The following is an 18,098-nucleotide window of genomic DNA, read 5'->3' as shown; positions in this document are numbered from 1 at the left end:
TTTAAAGCCTTTAGAATAAAAAAAAATTTAAAAAAAACCCAAGAGCTGATTTCTATGAAAGATGCTTTAGTGTTTTCTCATTTTACATTACACATACTTAAGACAGTAAATAGTTTCAGTTTAAAGGGCTTTGCACTGTAACACAATCACTGCAGATATGCAGTGAATTATACAAACCATTCTCTCTTGAAAGCACTTGATAAGCTAGTGAAAACACATACAATCATCTCGAAAAGGCAATACCATCATCCAGACATCAAAAGGGTCAATGAAATGAAGGATGTAGAAGGAGGGATCGTAGTCCCTACTGTGCAGTGCTGAATGTCCATACGGAAGAGTGGCGAAGTCACTGCAGAAAACTCAGTGTACTCAGAAAAACCAGGACCCCAGTGGGGCTTTATCACACAAATTCTTAACTGCTTCTAAAACAGCAGGAGCAGAGGACACAAAAGCAACCGGCCAAGGCACTCCCTTTAGAGGCTTCTGAGTGTAAGGGCTTTAAACTTAGCATTTTCCGGTCACTCCGTTTAGATGCTCCTGGGAGTTCATGCAGATACATTGAATTGCTGGTTCGCGTCCTTCCTCGCAGTCTATGAGAAAGACACTCATCCCAGTGTTGGGAGTAACCGACGAGAGTTCAACTTTGCCTAGTGTTGCTGGCAAGGAGCATTTGAGGTCACTTATGAGGTAACCAAAGAGGCTTCTCATGTAAGCTCCATGGCTCACAACCAAGACGCTGGCTGCTAAGCCCGGGGCGCCACCATCAGGATGCAACTCTAAACTGTCCCGTTTCCCCACAGGGAACACCTCCGCCAAACTGCTCTCCAGACAGCTGCCTGCAGCTCTGGGGAAGAAGTTTTCTCTCTGACCTGTCCCGTCCAAGACATACTGGCAAAGGAAATCGAAGAAATTCTTTGCACGTATTTTCACCTACAACGAAAGAAGTACAAGAGGAAAGAAAATGAAGCTAACAGTGTCGTCAAAATACAAGCCTGAAATACAACTGACCACTAAAACCCTAAGGCTTCTACAGGACTTCAAAAAATCACTAGTTGCTGAAGACGTTAAGAAAAAGGGAGGGGCCGGAGATGGCTCAGAGGTTTACAGCTCTTCTAGAGGACCGGGGTTCAATTCCCAGCACCCACATGGTAGCTCACAACTGTCTGTAGCTATAGTTCCAGGGTTTAACACCCATGGCAAAAACACCAATGCATATAAAATTGAAGGACGAGGGGGGAGGAGGAGAAAAGAACAGAAAAGAAAGAGGGATGAGAGGGAAGAGGAAACACCTTGGTGGGCAAAGCGCTTGCCACACAGCATGAAGACCAGACCTCTGGGAATCCAGAGGTAGACCTTGATTCACTGCCTGCCCCCACCGCCTGTGCCAACACTGCCTATACCACCACCTCATGTTAAGTTTTTCTTAGTATCATCTATCACCAGGGATGGCTGCTGGCTCACAGTGGCTGAGACAAACAGGGTGACTTGGAAAATGGAGGTGTTGGGGCCGGGGGTAGGCAGCTGTCTTCAAAGTTTGCAAACCACTTGGCCGTCAGTCACAAACAGCTAGGGTACAAAATCAGTCAGAATTCAGTGACTAGGTCACTAGCCAGTTCACTGATGTGCCAGCGACGTGGCAACCCAGATGTGGGCTACATACCTGCTCCAGTGTCTCTCCTCCCGGCGGAGCGAACATGGGACACTCTTCCCCAGCGGCTTTGGCCATGGCTCTCATCTCGCTCAGTGGCTTGCCTTCTACGACCCCATACTTCTGCAAGAGTCCAGTTAGACAAAGGTGCTGCTTAGCTATGACAGTAAAGGCCCTCGGAAATCGAAAACTATCCAGGCAGGAGCTCAGCTTTCTTTATGTATGCTAGTGGGAATGCACTCTGCAGAGACCCATGCCCAGAACACAGGGGAATGAATTAGTTGGGGTGCTCTGTCCAGGGGTCTGTGGGAAAGAACTTCCCGAGGCTATCCCAAGCAGATGATGGGGCTGCACCAGACAAACAAGGGATCTGCCCAGTTCTGAAGACGGAGAGAAATGTGTGCTGGGCAGCGCAAGGGCCTGCCCGCCCACCAACATCATGCCTGACTGTTTTCAGCACCAGTTCTCAGGCGCAGAGCGGAAACTTCCTTCTGACATAACTTGGGGTGTGCCTTGACCCACAGAGAATGCATGCAAGCTGAGAGAGGAAGGTCTTTTAGAATGCTCACACCATTCCGTTCTCTTTCTACCCAGCATCAGAAGGAACCAGAGCTAAGAGAAATGTTGCTGAGCTTGGAGTCGGTATCATGGGGCATAAAAAACACCAATGCTCCTTGAGACCTGCGTTCAGATGTCAGACTGGAAATCTCCATGTACCTTTCCCAAATTTAAATCTCAGTTTATTTGTTTGTGGTTTTTCAAGACAGGGTTTCTCTGTAGCTTTGGTGCCTGTCATGGAACTCACTCTGTAGATCAGGCTGGCCTCAAACTCACAGAGATCCGCCTGCCTCTGCCTTCTGAATGCTGGTATTAAAGGTGTGCACCACCACAGCCCAGCTAAATCTCAATTTTAAGACTCACTTCTGGTATACAAACTGGGTGAAAGCAAACTCACATACATTCACATTGAGGGTAGGAGAGAGGGAAAACACTGTATTATCTTTACTTTAAACTTCCCCACAGTATAACAAGTTTTACCAGAGTGATCTTCTCCTGTAACTCAAGACACTTACCTCCCATGGTTAAATAGGGTGCTCTAAGGAATATGTAGCACAACGTGACAGTTGAGTAGATTCCCCCTCTCCACTCCTACCAGCCTCTCCTCGATCCTCCTGTTCTGTGCTGAGAATTAAACCCAGGGCCCTAAACATTCTAGCCAAGAACTCTACCACTGAGTTATTATCTCTAGATCTTGATTTTTTTTGAGATAGGGTCTATGTAGCGCAGGCTGGCTTCACGTTAACAACCCTCCTGCCTCTACTTTCCAAGTGCTGAGATTATAGATATGGGTTGCTATACAGATCATTAATATATTAGTTGATTCTAAACTCCCAAGAAAGAGCCAGAGTGGTAGCTCAGAGGTAAAGAACATTGGCTGCTCTGAAAGACCTGGATAAATCCAGACCCTCCCTCCCCCCAGCAGGAAGAAAATAGCCAAAAATCTAAGCAGGAAGAGAAGAATCAGAAATCTAGGATTAGCCTGTTCAGTGACTGTTTCAGGAACTAGCTGAAGATAAAGTTAGATTGTAATCTTGAGAATAATCTTGAGAAACAGGGAGTTGCCCCCTTGTGATATCACTGGTATTTTCGGAATTTTCTACACCCTCCCTGCCCATTTCGGATCACAGGGCTGTGGTTTTTCCTTCTCCTGGTCATTCAGGGTCGAACTCTTCCCCTGTGTGGGTTATGAGTCTCGGCTCAGTGCACTGGTTCCCATCTCATCATTAAATCTTGTGTGATTGCAGCAAGGACAGTCTCTCGTGAGTTACTGGGGGTAGGGGGGTTCGTGTTATCCCGAGACTTGAGTGAGAGTCTCCCCACACTGGGGGGGTCTTTCACTCTTCCAGAGGATCCATGGTTCGATTCCCAGCACGCACATGGCGGCTCACAACTATCTGTAACTTGAGTCTCAGAAGATTCAACATCCTTTTCTGGTCTCCTTGAAAACCAGGCATGCCTGTGGTACACAGTTATATATGCAGGTAAAACATCCATACATAAAACTATATTAATTAAAAATAAGTTCATGAGAGGACTGTATCTGTGCTTTAACCAAGGGATGGCTCACTGAAATCCATGGTAGAAGGTTAAACAAGTTACCCTTTCCCGAAGTCTGGAGTCATACTTCACCGCCATGTCTTTGCAAAATTTGCTTTTCTCCAAAATGCCACATATGGTCTGAAAAGCAAAAAATAAATGTTTATTTTTTTCTTTCTTCTTCTTTTAAATAAGAATGGGTCACCACGAAGTTTCAAAAGCGTGCCACTTAGCTTTTAATGAATTACTAGCTATAGTTTTCCTGTGCAGAATTGTTTTTCTGCCTAGGGCTGCAGCTCAGTGGCAGAGCACATGCTCAGAACACATGACACCCAGGGCTTGTGGCTTCTCTTCCTGCCTGACTCTGGTATTTACTGCTATGTACATCTATATAGTCCACGGGGCCAATTCAGACTATCACCTGCTTTTACAAATAAAGATTTATTAGAACCCAGCCACATGACCACTTTTACTGATACGCTTTGTGCAACTGCATTCATTTCATATCGGTACGAACAGAAATAAACAACTGTCACAGACAGAGACTGTCAGACATAGAGGGCTTATTATCTGCTCCTTACAGAAAAGACATGCTATCCTTCACTGTGGCTCTTCGTGTGCATGTGTGTGTGTGTGTGTGTGTGGCATGCACACATGTATGTGCATCTGTGCTGGTGTGTTCTGGGAGGCCCTGAGTTGACCTGGAGAGTGCGCCTGAATTACGTTCCACTTTACTTATTCAGTTAACTCTCTTGTTGACCCCGGAGCTCATCAGTTCTGATTTATCCAGCTAGCCAGCCAGCTTGCTCTGTCCCCAGTTGCTGGGATGGCTAGTGTCAGCTGCAGACGCCCATCTCACATCTGGCAAGCACTTTATCTACTGAGCCATCTTCTCACTCCACGGAGCTGTCTCTAGACGGCTGTGATTCCTTTAAGTCTCAGTCTTATCTCCTGTCAGTTTTCCAGTTTTCTCCGGATTCCTGTTTGTTTCCAGTTCTCTGCTTAGTCTCCCGGTTCATCTTTCACCAGGACATAAGGTAATAGCTGAAGTTCTATGTCTAATGATGGGTGTGGTAACCAGGCTTGATCCCTGAGCATGAGGGGGAATGGTAAGTTCAAGGCCAGATTGAGCTACACAGCAATACACTGTTTCAAAACAAAAATAATAAAGTCTATATCTGCTAACTGCTGAGGCTGGCTGTGCTGTGTTATTTTGCTCATTTTTTTCTTTATGTCTTTTTTTTTGATAAACATGAGACACCAGAAATCATTTAAGACCTCCCCTCTCCTCCCCCATATGCCTTGTGGTTTTGTTCTTATTTTCAGTACTTCACTCCCTTTGTGAGAGTGTGTTTTATGGCAGGCACGTGGAGGTCAGAGGACAACTTGAAAGAGTCAATTTGCTTCTTTGTGGGGGCCCACAGAAGTGGGTCTGCTCCACCTTGACTCAAGGTCAGAGAACTTAAGCCTACTTGTACTCTTTCTGGGTGGCTACAAACAAGACATCCTGGCCTAGGGAGTGGTTGCTTGGTGTTTTAGATATCAAGATGGCCCACAGAGGTGGATCCGCTCCACCTTGATGAAAGGTCAGAGAATTCAAGCCTATTCCTGCTCCTTCAAGGCTGTGATAGGAGGTTAGACCCAGGGAGTGGCCACCTACCGGACACTTGGTCTAAGATGTAGGAGCTGCATGTCCCACCTGAACAAGAGAATGTTTAACTCAGGATATAGTGGCTATTGTTTCAAGAATTGAAACAAGTAATTGTTCTGTTTCTTCTCCGTGTCCTGTTAAGCCAGTCTTTTGCCTTCTCCCCCCTCCCTTTTGGATTGGGGTATATAAGCAGATGGAAAATAAATGCAGGTGCACTCAGGATTCACTGGATTGCCCTTCTGGTTCTATCCTATGTCTGTGTTTCTATTTCTGTTCCTCCTACCTAACTTTTCTAATCCACACACCCCTACCTTGGAAGCTATAAACCCAGTTGAGGCTGGACCCCAACACTCCTTCTATCACGTGGGTCCCAGGAATTGAACTTGAGCCATCAGGCTTGGCAGGCACCTCACCTACTGAGCCACCATCTCATTAGCCTCTGGAAGTGGGTTTTTCAACCTCACTGTTGTTAAGCTTCTGACCTATCACTTAGCCCGAACTCACCTGCTTAGTCCTCGTGAGATCACTGGAGAAAGCGTGTGTAAACTGCACATTGTTCAGAAATCGACCAGCAGCAGCTGCTTGCTTAAACCCAGTCTCAGAAAGGGGCTCATCTACTCCTTGTCCTGTGGGGGATAGAACCATTCAAAAATGTATTGTCAGCCAGGCTGTGGTGGTCCACGCCTTTAATCCCAGCACTTGGGAAGCAGAGGCAGGCAGATCTCTGTGAGTTTGAAGTCAGCCTGGTCTACAAGAGCAAGTTCCAAGACAGGCTCCAAAGCTACAGTGAAATCCTGTCTTGAAAAAACAAAAAACAAAAAGGATTGTAGTGATATTTTGTTTGTGTTTTAACAAATAAAGCTTGCCTGAAGATCAGAGTGCAAAGCTAAGTCACTAGATGCCAGGCAGTGGTGGCACACACCTTTAATCCCAGGATCTATGAGCTCAAGGCCATCCTGGGCTACACTAGATTGATCCAGTCTCAAAGAGAAACAGAGCCTGACAGTGTTGGCTCATGCCTTTAATCCCAATACATGGGAGTCAAGTGCCTTTAACCCCAGCACTAGGGAAGTGGAGACAGGAAGGGATATGGCTGGGCAGAGAGAGGAACATAAGGCGGGAGGAGACAAGAGCTCAGAGCAGTCTGAGCAGCAGTCTGAAGCAGTCTGAGGAGGCTGTCTGAGGACAGGATCACCTATTTGGTCTGAGCATTGGTAGAGGTAAGAACTCTAATGGCTGGCTGCTCTGCTTCTCTGATCTCTGAGCTTTCACCCCCAATAGCTGACTTTGAGTTTTTATTATTAAAAACAATTAGAATTCGCGCTACAATGTATCTGAGTGAAGTCACAGAAGAGGGACAGAAGCTACCGTGATGTCATGCCATTTTCTTGGGTACCGGAACACCTGGCTTCTTAGAAAGCTGATTCTAAATACCACGACAGGGAGTTGTAACTCGTCGAAGACTCGCTTATTCAGATGTTTCCCGAGATCTCAGGAGAAGTCTGTCCTACTGAGCCATCTGGGCTCCTCCCTCTTTTATGCCCGTCCATTTCTCCACTGGATGGGCTACGCCCAAGCAGGCTGTGTTCCTGCAGGCTGCATCAAGTGGCAATGCCACTCTCCACTGTCTGCAGGGTCAGCACTGACGCTACTCCTCTTCCTCCCTCCTTTCCTTTCTATTCCACCCTTGGGGGAGGGGGGCATAAAACCAGACATGATGTCTCACACCTACCTCACACTTGTGAGGCTGAGGCAGGAGGATTGCAATGGATTAGAGGCCTTCCTGACCTACATAGTAGGCTGTAAGCCAGCCTGGACTACAGAGTAGTACTGTCTCAAAAAAAAAAAAAAAAAAAAAAAAAAAAGCTAAAATACAATTTAAAGAATTTTTAAATTAAAATGCTATGAAGCCAGGGGCAAAGCACAGCAGATGGTGAAGGACCATCCTACCAGGAAGGAACTAAACTGCATGTGTTGCTCACTGCTGGCTCCGGGATGAGAAGCAAGCCTCTGAGCTATACCTCAGAGGAGAAGATGGAAGCATGATGTTATCAGCACATGCTGGCAGGCAGCGGGAGGGCTGCTGTGTGGAACAGAGGGCTGGAAAACCAAACAGACCTTGGGAGGAGGCTAACAGTCTCAGGTAAGGAGAAAAATGAAACACAAACCCCCTTCAGAGAAAATCATTCTCAATAAGGGGTAATACATACACTCTCACTCATTTAAAGCAAACGAAAGGTCAACACACAGATTCAGCATTCACTCTGTGTGAGAGCATGTGACTGCAATGCCTGTAGAGGCCAGAAGAGGGTGCCAGATCCCCTGGAGCTGGAGTTAAAGGTGGTTGTGAGCCACCCAGTATGGATGGATGCTGGGAACCAAATTGGAGTTCTCTATAAAAGCAATACACATTCTCACCACTAAGCTACCTCACCAGCCTCTTAAGGACTATGTGGGGCTTTGCTAGTTTTTTTTTTTTAAAGGGGGAGGAGGGGTGAGAAAACTGAGCATCCAGCTTACAAAGTCAGGAGACAAACAGCCTAGAAATGAATGTGAATGCAATCCTGGTTGCGGGAAGCAAAGACCTGTATTTTGAGATCTGCATTTTGTTTACAGCCATCTTAAGTTCACAAGTAAGATATTCACCTTGGCAGGCAAGTTCCCTACCTAGGACAGTAGCCTAGTGAGATCTGCAGGCCCCAGGCTTTTAGAAACAATTAGCATTTCCTTTATTAGTCAACAGGCACAGACCTCCAGGATTTACTTATCAGCTAGGAATGTCTCCAGGCCTGAATTCCAGCAGACCTGACACCCCTTCCCTCCCTACTGGTCCCTTTGCTATCAGCCTCTGAGAAAGGATAAATGCGGTGGCTTGATCAGAAACACTGTCTTGCCATCATTTCTCGCGTCTCTAGCCCCTCCATTCCTCTCCCCTAGGTTTATCAGGTATCACCCATTTGTATCCCGCTGGCAGGGAAACCCGGTTATTCATGTTCAGGAGCGGGGGCAGGTTGGTGAGGGGCCCAGGCCCAAGGATAACTCAGGTGGGCACACACTGCACTCAGAAGTAAAGGTGGTTTAGGCACACAACCCATAGGTCTCCAGAAAGGGAGCCAGACACACTGAGAAGGAAAACCAACTTCTGTACAGCCCAGAATTTCCTACCCCAACACAAAAACCAAAAGCTTTTAGAATCAACCAGAGCACAGAAACAACATCTGCCCAGAAGTTCACCAGGATGTTCCTCAAAAGGCCAGACTTGTAGATCTGAGCGCAGAATACAAGGGCCCAGCATGCAATATGACAAGGACCACCCCAGAACATAGAGAATTTCACTGTTAGTACAGAAATCAGTTAAGTGTTTGGAGAAGTGTTTTTTTTTTTTGATTTTTCGAGACAGGGTTTCTCTGCGGCTTTGGAGCCTGTCCTGGAACTAGCTCTTGTAGAGCAGGCTGGTCTCGAACTCACAGAGATCCGCCTGCCTCTGCCTCCCGAGTGCTGGGATTAAAGGCGTGCGCCACCACCGCACGTTTGGAGAAGTGTTAACACTAGCCTGTAAATGTCATATTTCCTAATATAAAATCATATCTTACACAATAAACCAGTCTTGAACTCCCTGAAGTCCAACAGGCCTCAAACTCACAGAGATCCTCCTGCTTCAGGCACCTACCTGCTGGGATTACTGGCATGTGTCACCTGCTTTTAAGCACATTTCAGGACCTTAAGAACCCAACACAACTTTGTCCTCAGTGACAGGGTCCCTTTGAGGCACCTGCACGGATAACTGGAGAAGCCCCTGTGTAGCATGTCTACTTCAGAGACGTTTGTTCTTCCTGGTGACCGACTGTTTCATGACCAAGGTGCCCTCATCCCCTAGTCCCAGTCCAATTTAACGCTACTGCAGTGCCTCCTACCGGTCCCCCCCCATTCCGAATCTGATTCAGCGTAACACTGAAGCAGAGCTGGGTAGGCCACAATCAGATTATACTAACCTTGAATGATTTTCTCCTTATTAAGTCTTGTTTCACCACTAAAATAAAGAGAAAGAAAATACATTACCAAATTCTTTCTGAAAGGAGGAAAAATGACAACAAAGAGTAATGGCATTCATAACAAATCTTAAACTTCCAAATCTAAACATTTTTTTTCCAGTCATCCACCCCCAACTCATGAATTCCAGCTTTTAAATAGAACTATCATCCTCCTGATTACTCCCAGCAAGAGCCAAAGAAGCACCCTCACTGTGTACAATTAAAATCAAGGAGGGGAACAAGGGAAAATCCTCAGATGATAAGTACACTGCTCCCCAAACAAACACGGGCACCCCAGCTCCATACCTAAAGTCAAAAACTGGGTGGGCCCATAATGCCAGCACTGGGGAACTGAAGAGAAGAGGATCTCTTGGGTTACCTGGCCAGCCAGTCTGGCACAATCAGAAAGCTCCACGATCAACCAAAGACCCTGTCTCTAAAAATTAGGTGGAGGAGCTAGAGAAGTGGCTGGGTTAAGAGCACTGACCCTTTTCCTGAGAACCCACGGTGACGCACAGCCATATGTAACTGCAGTTCTAGGGGATCCACTGCCCTCTTCTGGCCTCTGTGGGGACTGCATGCACACAGTGCACAGACATTCAGACAAAACACCCATACCATAAATAAAAATAATCAAATCTTTGGGTTTTTCTTAAAGTGGAGTGATACACACACACACACACACACACACACACACACACACACGCAGAGAGGGGGGGGAGGAAAATTTGCTAATTGTGCCACTCCAAACTTTCGCAGGTGGCACTAGAAGTCTGCGGTCTTTCCACAGCTGGTGTCAGTGGCCATTCTTTTGAACACACACTGGAAAATTTCCAGTGACTCTATGGTTTAGTAAAGGCACTGCCCCTCATCTAGTGATTTTTCTTTTCAGTAAAAATGATGGAGGAGAGTTATCTGTCTATGTTTCTTTCATTGGTTAATTGATAAAGAAAACTGCCTTGGCCCTTTAAGAGACAGAAAATTAGGTAGGTGGAGTAGACAGAACAGAATTGTGGGAACAAGGAAGTAGAGTTGGGGAGACGCTTCAGGCAGTCTCCATAGGGAGTCTCCATGCTGCTCCTCTCCGAGATGGACGCAGGTTAAGATCTCTCCTGGTAAGCCACACCTCGTGGTGCTACCCAGATTACTAAATATGGGTTAAGGAAGATGTGAGAGTTAACCAATAAGAGGCTGAAACTATGGGCCAGGCAGTGTTTTAAAAGAATACAGTTTCCGTGTAATTATTTCGGGTGTAAAGTTAGCCGGCGGCCGGGTGTCGGAACGCAGTCCCGCCGCTTCACACTACATAAAAAGAAAAAAAAATAAACGTGACATAGCAAGCCACTTCCTTTAGCTGTGGGCTGATCAAGATCTCTGCTGGGGCTGAAGAGAGATGCTCAGTGGGTAAGAACGCGTGTTTCATAAGCAGAAAGACCTGCGTTTAGACCCTGGCACTCACTAAACTGGAGGGCATGTGCCTGTAACCCAAGTGCTGGAGGGCTGGGGAGAGACAGGATCCTGGGGACTTGCTGGCTGCCAGCTTAACTCTAGGTTCAGTTACTAAAGTCACTTCCAGTATCCCCACCTCCAAATGTGCATATGCCCCCGACACACACACACACACACACACACACACACACACACGCACACACGCACACACGCACACACACCTGGTTCCCTTTAGCTTCTAGCGGGCATTTTTGCACTGAAGCCACTTTATAGATATTCAAAGACCAGGTATCCCCAAACAGAACTGTTTCCCAAAGCCTGTGTAAATATCTAGTATTAAAGCTTCAGCAGCTTTAATGGGTCTCTACACATCCTGGAGGCAGGTGTTTAAAGTTAGTTTAGGGGGTGGGCAAGGCTAAGCAAGCATTCGCCTGGGATCCACTTCCTTGAACCAGACTTTGGCTTATGAGGGAGAGAGGAGGCGGAGGATGTGGAAAGGTCAGACAGATGTATTTGGAAGGAGTCATGAATACAGCACTCATTTTCAAATTCTGCAGGGCGATCCATTTCCGGAACAGAACACCCGGCTCCACAGGAGTCTAGACACTTGTGCCAAGAACTGAAGTCTCATGACCAGCCATTTATAGACTCTGTGGGTGCCGGGGGGGAGGGGTGTTGCATGGGACATGATGGGGGACACATAAGACACAGGACAGGCCCCGCTCAAATAAAACCACTTGTTCTTACTTAAAAATGAGTTCCTTAGCTCAGGTTTACATGCTTAATCTCTTGTTAGATCCCTTCAAAGGATTCCGATTCAACAGCCAGCTGCCTGCTGGGCACAACAGAAGTCAGTCGCTGTAGGAAGCTAGCACACATTTGGGGTTTTCACAACACATTTACTCCCTTGTGTATGAAAGGGTAATTACAGCCTTGCCTGATGTCACCTGATGCTCAATCATGAATGTGACTCCATCCTAACTCCCTTTTACCAATCAATTAATTCATTTGCAAATACAGATTCCAAAGTATAGCTTGGGAGGAAAGAATACAAGAAGTAAATTAAATTTGGTTTGTACTGTTATGTAGGAACACTGATGCCGGCCTCCTTGTGCTGTAACTTTCACGAGAAATTATAGTTCAATACAAATGAGAGATTTGATGTTCGGAACCCAGGGTGTTCTAGTCCCAAAATGACACACCTCCATTTCCAAATATGAAGAAAAACTGGAAGCTGGTGAGATGACTTAGGGCCTAAGAGCACTGGCTGCTCTTCCAGAGGACCCAGGTTCAATTCTCAGTAACCACATGACAGGCTAACTAACAACTGCCCATAACTCCAATTCCCGGGAATCTGACACCATCTTCTGGCCTCTGTGGGCACCAGGTGCACACATGGTGCACACATGGTACACAGACATACATTCAGACAAAACACCTATACACATAAGATGAACAGATTAAAGAAAAAAATTGAAAACATAACAAACTAAGATAAACATAAAATTTCATGAAGGATTTGGTTAGACACAAGGAACTCGCTTTAAATTTCTCTTGCATTATAGTACAGTTCAATGTAGTCAGGCAACTCTTTCATGGGTCATTATGTTTATGGTGACTACCAGTCAAATCTGAAAGCAGGTCTGTTCTTGAACCTCGAGGCTTCTAGCTGTCACAGCTACTCCAGAAAGAGGCCAGCTGGGATAGCCATGACGGGAAGGCAGCTAATCACAGCCCTGTCTTTATTTCAACATGTCCATCTTCCTGAGTCGAAAGGAGAATAAACCCACCCCCCCTTTGGAGACAAGATCTCACTGGCCTGGCACTGCTGTGTAGATCAGGCTGGCCTTGAACTCCTCTGCCTCCTGACTGCTGGGATTTACAGGCATGCAGCACCACGACCGTCAAATAAAACGACTATTAGCACCCCTTAAAATTATATCAGGAGGATAAAATGCAGCCCCAGAGCGGGTGATGTTCAAATGACGATCAAACACTAGCTGGGCTTTAATGTAATCGAGAGGCAGAGAACCGACGGCTAATTTGCTCTGGTTCAAATCTTACCCAGCTAACTTTGTTATGGTTTTGGTCCCTTTAAGTGACAAGCCACGCCCACTCCCTCCCCCATCCGCTGAGGCAGGCTGATCTTCAGCTTCCGGTCTGAGCTCGCTCTCATTTCCATCTTCCTCTCAGAGAGGCAGCTTCGCTTCTGCCTCTCTCCCCACTTCTCCGCTTCCCCTTCTCCCCTTCTCCCTCCCCCCCCTTAATAAATATTCAACCTCACTCTGCAGTCGTGTCTATCCACGTCTCTGTCTCTTGTCCGCCCACCATGTGTCTCCCTGCCTGGGACCAGCCACTGCTTGGGAACCGGCAGCCGTCTCTGCCTGGGACTGGCAGCTCCCAGGGCCCGCTGCCACCATTTGGGACCTACAGCATTTCTGCTGCCTACTGCCGCCTGGGACCCATTTTTTAAAAAAACAACAAACTTGCCACGGGACTTTAAGCAAATTACTTGGGGTCTGACGCCCCTTACTCACCCGTGAATCACAGGTGTCAAGATAAGAAACTCCCTATTCACACAGGTACCCGTCCAGTAAGAGGCTAAATGGGGGTCGCCTTACTTTCCAAGCGGTTTCTCCAGCCCAGATTTCCTATAACGCCAAAGGGAGCTTTCCAGCTGGGTCCAGAATATTCTCAGATTGAAAAGAGGGCAATGGGGACTCAAATGCCTACAGTGCTCCCAATAAAGCCGTTTAACTTTAAGAAAGTTAAGAACCCTCCCAGAACATTCTAGAGAACACAGAGGATGCTGCAGAAGAGAGGAGGGAAGCAGATTTCTAAGCTGGTCATTGAAATGCTTGAATCCTAAAGGCCTACTTCACATGACGCCCGAGATTAGTTTCCTATAAAGAAGGAACTGGACAGAGAAGGCATTATTGAAAAAGAGAAAGGCGTTTGACCAGCTTCAAATGCTGTAAGCACTTCGATGAGCCATAAGAAGGCGAATGGGTCACTCAGCCCCTTGATAAATACAGATCTCACCCAGAAGGCGGTTCTGATAAACCTGGTCTACAAGGGTAAGAGTCAGCTGCATTTTAGCTGAGTTTTACTTATAGAAGAACAAGTTACTAATTCCCAGGTATATATCTTCCTCTCTGCTGCCATGCGCTCCATCTTCTCCACTTAATTCTCATGGTCAACCCAGTTAGATTAGAAAGACTGCGGTCACCAATCTGCTTATCCAGACACAGGTCAGAAAGATTAATTAAGTCTGCTCCTCAAATGCCTAGGCTATGAAGCTGCTCCTAGCTGGAGCTCCAACACCAACCATCTCTTTGCCTTGAAAATCCTCTCCTGCTATTCACCCCGAAGGCGCCTCCCATCTTCACGGTGCAAACACGTGCTGAGAAGGAAAGCGATAGGTGACCTAAGGACGGATTCTGCTCTATGTAATTTGTCAAGATTTAAAAAACAAAATTGTTCAGGGTGATGCAGTTGACAGAGAAGAGCTGGGGTTTTCTCTTCTTTCTCAGAACTGTGACCTTTGAAGGGAAGTAAATTTCAAAAGTACCCCCGATGCGAGGAGAAACGGGGGTGGGGTGAGGGAGAAGGCAACCAGCATCGAAAAGATAAGGAGCGGCCCAGCAATTCTGCAAACTCTGGATCTACTAGGGAGCAGAAAGGTCACGCTGAAAAGTCGGTAGACGGGGTCGTGTCCTCACTCAGTGGCTGGGAATCTCGATCGCGTGCTTCTCCGCACTGTGTCCTCGGGGAAAACGGAAGGCTGCTGACATTTAAGACCCGCCAAGCTCACTCAGGGTGGTGTGCATAAAAGGAAGGGAAGTAGACCTGAGAGGACGCAAAGCAAAGTACATGGAAGACCACCCTCCTGGGCTTGGAGCACACCTAGACCAGCAGAGACCCAGGCCAGGAAGCTCCCAGCGACTGCGATTACTCACTGGCGGATGATGGTCAAGGCGAAGCGCGGCATCTCGGCTGGGGTCCCAAGACGCAGGTGACACAACACGGCTTCTCCGTACCGCTCTGCGCCGGCACTGCGGGGCCACCTTGCCCGCACTACTTCCGCCTGCCCTGCGGACCGGCTCCATATCCATTGGCCGGAGCTGCCGTAACGTCATCACAAGGCTACCAATAGGAGCGGAGATTGAGCCCGAAGAGACACCGCCCGGGCCAGTGGCGCTTGCGCCCCTGCGCGCCGGCCTATGATTGGCGCCCGGCAGGTGTGCGGGGCCCCGCCCTAGGATAACGCCCTGGGAGTCCTGCCAGCTCTAGACCGCCGCCTGCGCCAGGGGCAGATAAGGACGGCTTTGATTTTTTTTTTCCCTATAACTGATTTGAGGAAGGCGTGCAAGGTGTGTAGGGATTATAGCGTGCCAAGGCGATGGCTCTCTCCCGGTGTACAGAACCAGGAGTTGCATCCTGTGAGGGTTAGCTTTATCCTTCACCTGGCAAGTAAGGTCAAGCTAGGTAAGTCGATCTAGACCTGCCCGGAAACCAGGTTTCACTCTCAACTTCTTAACCAAAAGCTTTAGTCAGACCCGTTTCTTGCCTCCTGCTTTGCTGAGCCCGATTTTACCAAGCCAGTTCATCGCTCATGCTGCTCCCATTCATAATCAAGTCACTCTTCCATCTTGCCCTCCAGAAGTCTCCACTGATACTTGTTGTAATAGGAGTTGAATCCGACCACTCCTTACAATAAATAGTCCCTACAGTAAAGAATGCGACCTCTGTTGCCGTGACCTGGAATAAAGTCTTTCCCTTACAAACAGATGCAGCTACACAGATTCTGTATAAACGCCTTCAAGAATGGCTCAGCGGGTTAGGAGCACTAATTGCTCGTCTAGAGAATTGCGGTCCCATTCTCAGTACCCACATGGAGGCTATCAAGCATCCTCAACTCCAGGTCCAGGGTATCCAGGTGGCCCCTATCTGACTTCCTGCTCGTGTTATGCACAGACATAACTTGCAGGCAAAACACCTAGACGCATAAAATAAAAATTAAAAAGAAAGTCTTCAAAACCTGGAGGCTGATCCTATAGTCCTCAGCCAAATGATAGGAAAATGGAATAAAGGTGAGACCGGAGTTGAGGGTTACAGTCTATGCCCCAAACAGCCAGGTTTGGCCACCTATCTTCCATATGCCAATTGAAAGGCCAAATAAATAGCAAAAGGCAAAAAAAGGAGTTATTTAATACAGCCACTTCCCCACTTCCATCCATCTATGGGATCCTAAAATTTCTCTCTAAATAGAAGTTAAAAAAATAAGCACAATCAAGCCATCCAGCCAAGACCAGTCGTCCCCAGAGGATTGTCCCCGTCTCAAACAGTAATTTTCCTCCCAGAGAAAGGTCCTCCTCTGACTGCCTTCGGAACTTTTTCCTCCTCCAGCAGGAGAATCCTGGGAGAGATAATTTCTTGGGATCTCTTGTTTCAACTATCTCATAGGCAAAGTGAAGGGCACAGAGTCTCTTTAACTAAGTGTGGTGGCACACACCCTTAGCCCCATTACTCAGGAGGCAGAGGCAGGAGAATCTTCTGAGTTTGAGGTCAGCCTGGTCTATATAGGGAATTCCAGGACAGCGGCCTCAAAGTAATAATAGTAATAATAATAATAATGTGATGGCTAGTTTTGTGTCAACTTGACACAAGCTATTGTTATCTGAAAGGAGGGGACATCAATTGAGAAATACCTCCATAAGTTCCGGCTTTATGGCATTTTCTTAATTAGTGATCGATGGGGCAAGACCAGACCTATTATAAGGGTGGTGCTATTCATGGGCTAAACAAGCCATAATGAACAAGCCAGTAAGCAGCACCCCTCCATGGCCTCTGCATCTGCGCCTGCCTTCAGGTTCCTGCCCTGTTTGAGTTCCTGTCCGGACTTCATTCAATGATGGACTAAAATTTGGAAGTGTAAGACAAATAAGCCTTTTCCTCCCCAACTTGCTTTTTCATCATGGTATTTCATCACAGTAATAGAAACCCTAATTGAGACAAATAATAAAATATAATAGTAATAATCTGTTCTTGCTATGCAAGTTGGTTAACTATAGTATGTCACAGGTCATTGTTAATGTTGGATTGTGTTGTCTTTTTGCATTCCTTAGGCTAAATCCTTACATTTGACAGACCATGTATTGGGGTGATTCCCCAATTATATTTTAGAGAGTGATTCGAAACTGCACCCCATGTATCATTGCCTTTGATCATGTGGCACTTGGACGGAAGACGGGACAGGTAGGCTTCCTAATCCTTGGTACAGGGATGAAAAAATGTGACCTCACAAGGAGCTAAGGCAGTTTGTTTAGGCTCACAATGCACAATGGTACTTGGCACAGGACAAACTCAGGCCCTCAATCTTCATTCCCAGTGGATCACCCTGAGTTCTTTCAAGTGCCAGGCTGAACTCCAGGGAACTAAGTCTAGCTTTACCTGTGAAGGAGGATCCAGTATGTTTGTAATACTTCACCATTTTTGGGTCCCAAGAGCTAGTTTTTGAACCCTTTCTTTTTCCCAACAAGTTTGTTTGTCTATAGTTTTTTTGGGGTTTTTTTTTTTTTGAAACAGGGGTTTCTCTGTGTAGCTCTGGCTGTCCTTGGAACTCACTCTGTAACCACAGTGGCCTCAAACTTACAGAGAGCCACCTGCCTCAGCTTCCAGAGTGTTGGAATAGAGCATACACCGCCACTTCCTGTCCCTCTACTTTATTTATTGGAACAGGGAACTTGAAGCTTCCTGGTTTCATCTAGACTGGATGCTAACAAGTTCCGGAGCTTCCTGTCTGCATGCCCACTCCCAGCATTGGGATCAAGCCCCTACAGTTGGTTTTTCCCATAGGTGGTGCAAGAGACCAAAGTCAGGCACTCATGTTTGTGTGGCAAGCTCTTCAAGGCTTTTAAATTAAATCATTTATGAATCTAAACTAAAACTTATTGAAGATTCACTGGAATATGAAGACTCTAAAGTAATTAATGCATAGAAATACACATTTCAGGCTAACTATCATGGTCTGTCATTACACAGTGAATGAAGACAGCACTGTCACCCCATAAATATGTGCAGGTTTGTTGTTGTTTGTGAGGGGGTTGGCTTTTTGAGACAGGGATTGTAACAGCCTTGACGGTCCCAGAACTCACTCTGTAGTCCAGGCTGGCCTTGAACTCACAGAGATCCGCCCTGCCTCTGCCTCCTGAGTGCTGGG

General features: G+C 46.8%; 1 protein-coding gene across 1 annotated transcript; it reads right to left on the bottom strand.

Moving 5' to 3' along the window:
• Positions 1–49: 49 nt before the first annotated feature.
• On the bottom strand, positions 50–14,962 carry Tigar (TP53 induced glycolysis regulatory phosphatase). The gene is made up of 6 exons (XM_038318967.1): positions 14,836–14,962; positions 9,389–9,426; positions 5,901–6,022; positions 3,809–3,886; positions 1,661–1,771; positions 50–930 (listed from the first exon to the last, which is right to left on the bottom strand). Exons 1-6 carry the CDS (start codon positions 14,865–14,867, stop codon positions 505–507), a joined length of 807 nt encoding a protein of 268 aa, XP_038174895.1. The 5' UTR covers positions 14,868–14,962; the 3' UTR covers positions 50–504.
• Between the last annotated feature and the right edge of the window lie 3,136 nt (positions 14,963–18,098).

The sequence above is a fragment of the Arvicola amphibius genome, chromosome 2 (genome assembly GCF_903992535.2).
Source record: "Arvicola amphibius chromosome 2, mArvAmp1.2, whole genome shotgun sequence".
Taxonomy (NCBI): Eukaryota; Metazoa; Chordata; class Mammalia; order Rodentia; family Cricetidae; genus Arvicola; species Arvicola amphibius.
This window is presented reverse-complemented; position numbering and strand designations above follow the sequence as displayed.